Source organism: Hydractinia symbiolongicarpus, chromosome 11 (genome assembly GCF_029227915.1).
Source record: "Hydractinia symbiolongicarpus strain clone_291-10 chromosome 11, HSymV2.1, whole genome shotgun sequence".
Classification (NCBI taxonomy): domain Eukaryota; kingdom Metazoa; phylum Cnidaria; class Hydrozoa; order Anthoathecata; family Hydractiniidae; genus Hydractinia; species Hydractinia symbiolongicarpus.
In genome coordinates this window covers 11,644,049-11,653,629 of record NC_079885.1, presented here as the reverse complement: position 1 = coordinate 11,653,629, position 9,581 = coordinate 11,644,049, and the positions used below count along the sequence as shown (strand labels likewise).

Sequence of the window (9,581 nt, the reverse complement as noted above, 5' to 3'; positions counted from 1 at the left end):
GGGTGAGGAAATAGGAAATATCTCTGAAAACTTTGTGCCTTTTTTAAACAACGTTTTGTAATATACATATATCATATCGAAACACTTTCTTGTTGACTGTGGCAAAGTAATTTATAGTCCTTACATCAAAATACTCACTTTTAGATGCTCATTAAAAATGAATTTAAATTATTTGTTGGTTCCAAATTTTAGATAACTGCCAAATTCAATCTATGCCAGAATTTAGTAACTTTTAAAATAGTGTGCTAAATAATGTACCTGGTAATATCCAAGAAGAAAAACAAAAAAAGAATTAAACTTACATTACACAACATGATATGATTATGTCCGTATATAAACATGAGCTTTATAATCTATAATAGCTACATTCCAGCTCAAATAGTCAAAAGCTATAATTTTTAAGTAATAATTCTGACAATGATGATTGTATTGTTTAGATTTGTAATTAATTACTGCACCTGAGTTTGATGGAGAGCTCCTTATTTAAAAGATGGATAAGAAAACCTTTGGTGGAGTTGATAAAACCCATGTCAGGTATATAGTTAAAGATTTTCCTCTATCAATAATATTAACCTAAAACGACTAAAAGGTCAATCTAGGGTGTCTAGCAGACCCAAAAAACTCTAAAAATCCCTGAATTTAAACAAGAGGCTCTATAAGAAACCTAAAAATTGAATGCACTTTCTAAAAACATAAATTTTAGTTTTATTTTTCTGCAGAAAAATATTTTAGCACATTTTTTAAGCATAATGTTTTTAATTTTGATTCTGATGCGCTGTCAAAGATTTGTTACGTCAAAAATCGCCAAAGATCACTGAAAAAGTTCAAACTGTTTCAACTCCTTTGACAATCTCAGCTAGCAGCTCATGTTATGCAATTTTACGTAAATAAACCTTATACCAAAATTCGCTTAATAGAGATCAGCCTTGACCATTTTCTATGTCCTAAATAACCATGAAATATGACAAAAATTATAAGGAACAACTCTTTAACAGAGCGAAAAATATGAAAAGACCTGTAAGTACTAAAATCATTAAAGAGTGATAAAATATTTTTACCAGAAACTTCCTGAGATAAAAGGAAATATTTTTTGCTGCAGTTATTACATTTAGAGTCTTGTTTTAAACTCAAGTATCTTTTTCCTTAAGAAAAATTAACCTCCTTAAATCTTTTATACCTTGATCTTTTTGAGTTTCCTCCAATCTTCTTAACTATCTAAAAAAAAGTGACAGGCTGCTAATTAAACTTTATGGCATTGTAGGTTCTGCAGACTCGAAAATTCCGCAGCACATGACAACACCAGCTGACAGGTTTTGGTTACGGATAACAAGGTCGTTACCGGCAGAAAGCATAGGACCAGAAGTATCGTAAGTTTTATGATAACTGTTTGAAACAGAAACTGGAAAATTCTAAAAGGCCATTTATATACCGTTTTGAGTTACTTTGATTCGTTGTGTATTTTTTAAACTGTTTATTTGAGTTTGAGTTTGAGAAACTCAATTAACAGAAGTGAAATTTCGAACCGATGGGGGAGTTCCATGTAAACACCACAGAGGGAACTAGTTTTGTGGAACATTTTTTTGCAAATTTTGCAGACACTTAACTCGCGTAAGTAAATTCCTGCCATTTTTTTTTAAAAAAAATGTTTTTGTTAGGAATAATGTTTTAAGTTTTATAGGCTTCAGGAATTTCGCGATTTTCAGTAAATATAATTTTTGTTTTTTTTAAAATTCTTAGACAAAGTGTCATGGAGAAAGCATTTAACAGACGTCGTGTTGGTACGAATGTTGGCATGTGTGTATTGACTGCCATCTGTGCTTTCATTCTTATTCAAAATAGTAAAAAACGACGAAAAGAAAAAGTCATTAAGAAGGACAACAGATTTGGTTAAAGAAAGAACTTGTTGAAAACCAAAATCTAGCCGGAGCGAGCAAATTAGTGATTCAAATATATGTGATTTTAATTTAATTAGGTGTCAGTATTGTTAACTGTAACATCAGGTTGAAATGATGTTTATTACCTTAAGGATTGAATTGTAATTTTCATCTACTGCATATTTCTAGCTTAGAACTAGTTTTCCCTCGTAGCAGGTACAAAAAACTGTAAAGGCTTAAAAAGCTACGTTTTAACTGGAAAAAATAGTTTCGTAGGTGTTATAATTTTTCATTCTAATATTTTGTTTGTTAACTGAGGCCCTATTCTAATAGCACAAACATCGGCTTAATAATGCTTATAAGCTTTTCTATTTAGGATAGGGGGCCCTATTGGATTTGATAGCCTAATAGTGTCTTTTCACACCTAAAAATTGAATGTTGGCCAGATTTTATTCTGAAAAATAAAAACTGTAAAGATGTGAAATATATATATCCTCAAATATCCTAAGGGTCTGTTCATATGAGAATTATTTCCTCCGTAGCCGGTAAAATGATTTCAGGCTTAGATCTGGGCTTGTAAATAAACCCAAAAATTTAGTTGCGTTCAAATGGAAAAAATATTTACCCACCTATCGAATGCGCATGATCGAGATTTTCATAAGGGGGTAATTCATTTTCCCATATAAACAGCCCTTAATGACAGTGATATTGAGGTTGTGGGGGTACTTGTAAAGCAAATGTCTATAATACAAAAAGGTATATTTGTTGTATCGTTCTCTATAAAGGCCGTTTTACATTACAACAGTATATTGCCAGCAAGGTTTTACCATCTATTGTCCAATACAGTTGAATGCTGCTCAAACTTTGTTTTTGTTTCGCTTAATAATTTTTTCTTTTATGTAAAAAATATTACAAAACATTGTGAACTTTTAGGTGAATTTTTATCACATATTGTAGATAGTGTTTACAGTGGTAATTTCTATTGAAACGGACTTAAGTGATTATGCATTGTACAAACATATTTTTAAGCATACTTCATTTTTTAGTGAATTTCGTGAATTTTGACTACAAAGTAATAGTAACGGACTTTTGTCGAAAAAACTTCAAGAATATTTTTTCCTGTTTTGTGTGTTTTCATATGTTTTACTATCGTAAAGACTTCTTAAAATTAACTCACAAAATAGTGCTGGTATTTTTTGAACCTTGTTATTTATGTAAATATTCTAATATGTGTTTTAGGTTAACATACTAAACACGCCATTTAAAGAAAACTGTGTCTTTATTTTATCCCAAACATGACCCGCAAAATTTAATAAAACTTTTAATTGTCAAAATTTGATCCGAAAATGGCTCGATGTGCTGCAAAGTTGCCAAGCTTTATGTGTATGGTCTAGGCATTGATAGTGTTAAATTTCTTTATTCATATCTAAGCCTTTTAGGCTATTAACTTCAGGTACTTTTGGGAGTTCCTCAAGGTTCCGTACTAGAACCTATTTTGTTAAAAATTTTTATGAACGACATGTTTTATTGTTTCTTATTCTTCAATTTGTAACTTTGCACAACACATTAAATTAGGTAATGTCATTAGGAAGCGGAATGTTGATGTAAAGAGTATTATTAAAATGGTTTGGTCAGAACGGAATGGTTGCAAATCCTGATAAATTTCAGTTGATCATTTTACAACACCAACCTGTAAGTATATTTCTTCCTGTAGGAACAGTTGATATTCTGAATTCTAATAGAGTCAAGCTTAAATCTATGATACGAAACACAATATGTTTCGTATCATAGCTTTCGTATCAGTGTTCGATTTGCCCGTGACAATGTATTATGAATGTTTTATAATAAACTTTGTTTCTTTTACTTATGTTATTTTTACTATATATGTAAACCAATTCTAAATACCGTAATTCCTCTTTTTAGCCCCCTGGGGGCTTATTAAATTCTGGAGGTTTTAGACGAAGGGCTTAATAGAAGGCGGGCTAAATAAATAATAGAATTTTAAACACAATATCTATTTTCCAAATTAATACATAATATTAACTTCATCTGTTTCCTCATCATCTTTATCTAACATGAGAGGTTCTACGTCTTCCATGTCACCTTTCAACTGTTCACAGAAAATTGAAAGATGGACCACACGAGTTTTTTTCTGAATATTCTGGTCTGCAAAATACAACCTAAAAAACTATTTTGACGCGGACAGTTTTAAGAAAATCTCAAATGATGATTGATCAAAATTTCAAACTGAACAAAATTAATTACAACAACCCGTAAAAAGATAAATCTCTCTTGGCACTATGAAGTAGCTTCGCTTTCAGAAAAAGTATGGGAAACAACGTTTTTAAGAGACATGCGTATACCATAAACTGACGCAGCAATATTTAGACATTTAAGAATACTCCAGATCTACACAACGGAATATAGCAAGTGTTATTCGTTTTCTATAAACAGAGTTAAGATGAAAGATAAAATCTAAAAAATATTAAATTTCATTTAACTTGGAAATTAGCTTCAGCACTTTCGAATTGGGTGCTGTACCATCCTTTTATTTTATAACATGTTTCTAAATAAAACTGAAAAAGGCTTCTAAGCATGTAGGATACGCCAAGTTAAACAAGTAATGCAGGGAGGACACTACTTCGAAAGCCATAATGAGGCTATGCCGCATCCTTCTCATTACCATCAATCACGACACGATATGTTGCACCCGTCCTAACACATCTGATAACTTAGGAACACAACCAGTAGCACATATTTGAACATAAGTCTTTTTGCCAAAATTTTGGAATAGGTTGGATAAATCTTCTCTCAAAAGATGCGGCAGCAGTACCATGGACATTTGATATTTCTCTAAAAGAAAAACTCGAGCTAATGATTTGACTCTTACAAAAAAATAAAAAAGATTAGCCAATATATTTTGCAATGTTTTCAAAAACACTTTTGTTTCACATGAATCATTAAGGAATTGTCAGACTATTGGTAAAAAGGAAAAAAGTGGGTGGTAATATTTGTAGGGGTGGTAATATTTGCTTTCACAGTTTTAAAGCGTTTTGGTTACAGAATACTTAAAAAACCCACACGCGATTATGTTTATAGGTTTAACATGATCACATTCATTTTCATTTTTAAAGAAAAACAATGATGCGTGAAAAGTTTATGCAGAAGGTGAAAATGAAAATCTGCATAATTTTGATTTTTTTCACAGTTCACGCTGTGAATGTTTGTAAATAAGCTTTATTTACACACAATAAAGATGTTGTTTATTTTCCTTCTCGTAGCTATTTTGTCGCAACAACATGTCAATCAATACGTCACAGCAAGTATAATTAACAAAGTGGAAACATTGATTGGGGCAGGAGATTCCATATTTGGTGGCTATCATAGAGCTAAAGCCGCAACTGAAGCTTACGGAAAATTAATTCGAGGGGAAAATGATGCTGCCAAAACTGCATTAGAGCAAGCGTTGACTACTTTGATCGTTTTAGATATGGGGTCTCTTGTTCCAATTTCAAGTCAAGATATTGTGGAAAGCTTTGTCAAATCTAAGGCTTTTTCAGCTACAAAAGAGGCCGTTCGCAATTACAATTCAAAAATGTTACTCAAAGCACAGGAAGCTGCTAGATACAGAAATCACCCGCAACCGAAAACCTATAAAAAAATGATGGAACTGGAATCGTCTTTGGAGGATATGAAAGATTTAAAAATTGATGCTTTCAAAACAGAAGTTAAAGCTATCAAAACGTCCAACCCTGGGTTATATAAAAAACTTGGAAAAGCGAAAAAATGGCTAAAAATTGGTGGAAAAGCTGGGAAAGCACTTGGTCCTTTACTCGATGTAATATCAATAGGAGTAAATGTTTGGGCTTTGACTACATCCGAACCTGGATCTCCTGATTATGTTTCTGCCGCAATTAGCATTGCTGCTGGTGTGGTTGGAGTTGTGGGATTCTTCGCAGCATTAGCGCTCGGAGCACCAATCATTGGAACAGTGGCTGCTATTACTGGGGCCATTCTTGGTATTGTAGCAACCTTAGTACCATACATGATGTCTACACCGAAATATACAATACAAATGGCGCTAGAGGACAAATTCAAAGATGTTGTAACTTACAGGGACAAAGCTGTCGAAATGTCTCAAAGTGCTACTGATTTTCTTAAAAAGACTGAAGCTCACGACTGGGATTTCTGCTATGTGATGTCACAAACTAACATCGTCCGTTGGAAGGCTTCCGCTGATGGTCAGTCCGCTGATCTTATCCAACAGACGGCACAGGGTGATGGAAATAAAGTCTTACCAAAAGATCTGAACAATGTGGAATTTGGTGATTTTAATCCAGCGTTTAATGACCGTGATTCCAATGCAGTTCGAAATCCCTACGCTGATAACAAAAATAACCAGTATCTCAATTGTCTACCTTACAAAGGACAGGCCAATGTAAATGGTGTTCTACAGCATGCAACACAGAAATTACCTAGAAGTGCATACAGTTGTAACATAAAAAATCGACCTGGATTAACCTACTTGGAAAAAGTCGGCTTCGATTTTGTTGGCTTAAAGAACACCAGAACAGAAGAACATAACAAGGGATTGATTGTGCTTTGCCTTACTAACTACGTCCAAGAAGTTTCTGAAAAGTACCGTGGGCTTGATGTAAGAACAGAAACATCACGGACACCTGCAGTTCATCGAAATGGAAATGACGTAGTTCTGTTAGACGACATGCGCAAATTGCAGTCAGGGAAAAAGATTAAAGTCTTGACTGGTGGAGGAAATGACGTTCTTGCAATTACACACTTTTTGTTTCCAAAAGAGGCAAGAGACCATACACGCAATCCTGGAGATCGTACATCTGCGTTGCTTGAAGCTGATCTTGGGACTGGCTATGATGTTCTGTCGTTTGCAGGCATGTCCCATAGTATTGGCCACCTAGCAAAAAAGGTTTATAAAGGAGACACGAGTGAAAAAATGTACTTTAACGGAATTTATTATCGAGTAAGTGATGGGAAACTAGGATATCGATATTATTACCGAAAAATAAGGTGGAGCCCAAATCGTGGTGGGCAGGTATCAATAAGTTGGTCAGATACTTGGCAACATATGAGAAGGTTCGTCGGAAATGTAGAAGGAGTTAAATTGTTTGATTCAAGTCCATTTGACGATGTAATCAGCCTGGATCTAGGAGATGATTATGACAAAGATAATAAGAATGTTGAAAATTTTGCTGTTATTAATCACCGCGGATATAACCGCTACACATTAACAATCAGAGAATCTGATAACGACGGTTACATCAGAAAGTATGTAATTATCGATAAAAGTGATGACAAGCCACAAGTTGAATTGACTTTACCAGGTGAATACAGAAACAAGTTAGCGTTGAAGAATGACAAAGTACTAATGCTTTATGGAGATGAGGAAGATGGAGCAAGAAAGCAAATCTTCATTATGAAAATGTTAGATCTGAAAACCACTTTTCATCTAAAGGTGAATGGTAGAGGAGTCTCGCTCAGTAGTCTACCCGTGTCTTACACAGATGGAAGAATAATAGAAGTAAACATGAATACAGCAACTACTGCTGGCTCTCCACAAAATGATGAAGTCAAACTTGTTTGCGGTTCAAAAAGCGACTTAGAAAATGATCAAGACATATCTATTGATCTCGGAGAAGGATCTAAAGATACGGTTGTCATTAGTGCTAAGTCTTTTATCGAGACTTGTGACATTGGTGTGGAAAAAGACTTTGAAGATGGAGCGGAAAGTGATGTGGACTATGAGGTGTCCATGGAGTTTGACGCTACTTCACCAATTCCTTCTATTGTTTTATCAACTGGTGATAATGAAAAGCGGATCTCTTTAACGGGTGTTGAAAGGATTACAAATGACATGGGAACGACTGTTTTGGATTTGACACAAAGTGGAATTGGTAATATCGATCTATTTAAAAAGTATCAACAATCCATGAAATTTGATTCAATTGCGGTTACAGGTAAGCACGGAGATCTTGGAAGAAAAGAAACTTATGTAAAAGTTTTGCCAACATTTAACTTCACTGTTCAAATTAATTAGGTAGCTGTAAACAAATAACGTTTAGTAATTTAAATTTTATATACTGTTAAATTATGACTAAGCTTCTTTGTAAAGTGCTGATAAAGTCTCTATTTTTTGTTATATTATTTTAGACAATGCTCCCTTCTTTGGCGGTGGTTCAAATTTGGTTCTAAGTACAAATGAGCTGTACGTTGAGGATTCGTTATCATTTAAAATTGTTTTCAAGCCAGAAATTCGTCAATCGACATTGATGGTACTTGGTGACAATACGATATACATATCATTGGCGATTTTAAGGGATGGCACTCTTCGTGTTGGGTGAGTCTTAAATAAAGAGACATTTTTTACCCTATTTATTAAAGGCAAAAGTCAACTTTTTAAAAGGTCATGTCTTAGCAAGGAGGTTGAAGGTCACAATAATCTCCACCCATCATTGATAAGTAATAATAAGACAGATAACTTTTGCGATAGGCTACGCGTTCTTAATTCGATTATATGCAAATCTTTTTTAAACCGTTGTAATCGAATTCAAATTTTTGCTATAAGCATAAGAATAATTCAACTGTTTTTTTATTAAGTTATGTATTGTACTTTTTTGTTATATATTTTGTAGAAAAATGATTAGTTTAACTATTTTTATACTATTATTTCACTTTCTGGATAGGTCTGAAGATAAAAAAATTCAAGCCGGTCATGTTTTGATGGGAGGTTGGAACACAGCGTCTGTGAGTCTCACAGCTGGCAAAATTACTGTGAAATTAAACGGTATAAATCATGAAAAGAACTGGCCTGGTGAAATACCAGCTTTTGAAGATTTGACAGTTGGTTACATTAATGACGTCGATAGGTGAATTTTATTTTTTTAATTTTTTTTAATTTTAAAAAACCTTTGTATTTATAAACATTACTTTTTAGTAAAAGTTATATCATTTGGTATATACATCTTTATATATGCCTGCATTCTGTTTGTCATCGCCCTACCTTAAAAGATATAAAACTGGTCTCTAACTTCAAATCAATACAATTCTTATTCTATAAAAAATATTTTATGATTTTAGTTTCGAGAATTATGAAACAAACATTGGCGTGAACAAAGGATTCAGAGGAGAAGTGTTGGAGTTGATTCTCAACGAGAAAAAGATGGGTCTTAACTATGGAAGTACTGATTACAAATCCAGTACAAAAATGCGAGAGTATGGGAAGGCGAATGCACATGTTGTAGGAGGAAAGTAATTAGAAAAGAACTGAGAAATGGAAAAAGAAAATTACGAAAAAAAACAATCGAAGGATGATCAGAAATTTACTATATTTTTATCATATTATTAAATTAATTAACGTTAATACATTTGTCTCTGAACTCATAATTGTCGTGTTTTTTTATATGTTGGCCAACAATTCATCTCTACAAAATTAGCTTTGTTCTGTTTACCCAGTGTGCAAATGACAGTCGCAATCAGTATGGATTAACCCTAATAACTATGGAACTTTTGACCCTAGGGCTGGGGGGAAAGGAGGAGGAGAAAGGGGCATTATGGCTCTCCCCCTGTCAACCATCAAAAGATTTCGGAAAAATTGGTATTTTGTACACGTGATCGTAGATGACGTCATTTTGTAAGAATAGGCGTATAATTTTTTGGGTGAATGAATAAATTATT

General features: G+C 33.5%; 2 protein-coding genes across 3 annotated transcripts; both read left to right on the top strand.

Annotated features, from left to right (window-relative positions):
• The first annotated feature begins 431 nt into the window (after positions 1–431).
• On the top strand, positions 432–3,145 carry LOC130614353 (uncharacterized). Its single transcript, XM_057435777.1, has 3 exons — positions 432–534; positions 1,262–1,367; positions 1,738–3,145. Exons 1-3 carry the CDS (start codon positions 468–470, stop codon positions 1,889–1,891), a joined length of 327 nt encoding a protein of 108 aa, XP_057291760.1. The 5' UTR covers positions 432–467; the 3' UTR covers positions 1,892–3,145.
• A 316-nt stretch (positions 3,146–3,461) lies between these two features.
• Positions 3,462–9,221, top strand: LOC130614429 (uncharacterized). Of its 2 annotated transcripts, XM_057435860.1 has the most exons (5): positions 3,462–3,566; positions 5,156–7,864; positions 8,058–8,244; positions 8,591–8,773; positions 8,985–9,221. In XM_057435860.1, exons 2-5 carry the CDS (start codon positions 5,365–5,367, stop codon positions 9,157–9,159), a joined length of 3,045 nt encoding a protein of 1,014 aa, XP_057291843.1. In that variant the 5' UTR covers positions 3,462–3,566; positions 5,156–5,364; the 3' UTR covers positions 9,160–9,221. The 2 variants fall into 2 exon arrangements, with proteins under 2 accessions (XP_057291843.1, XP_057291842.1); XM_057435859.1 differs by lacking the exon at positions 3,462–3,566 and having other exon boundaries at positions 5,060–7,864.
• Positions 9,222–9,581: the final 360 nt, after the last annotated feature.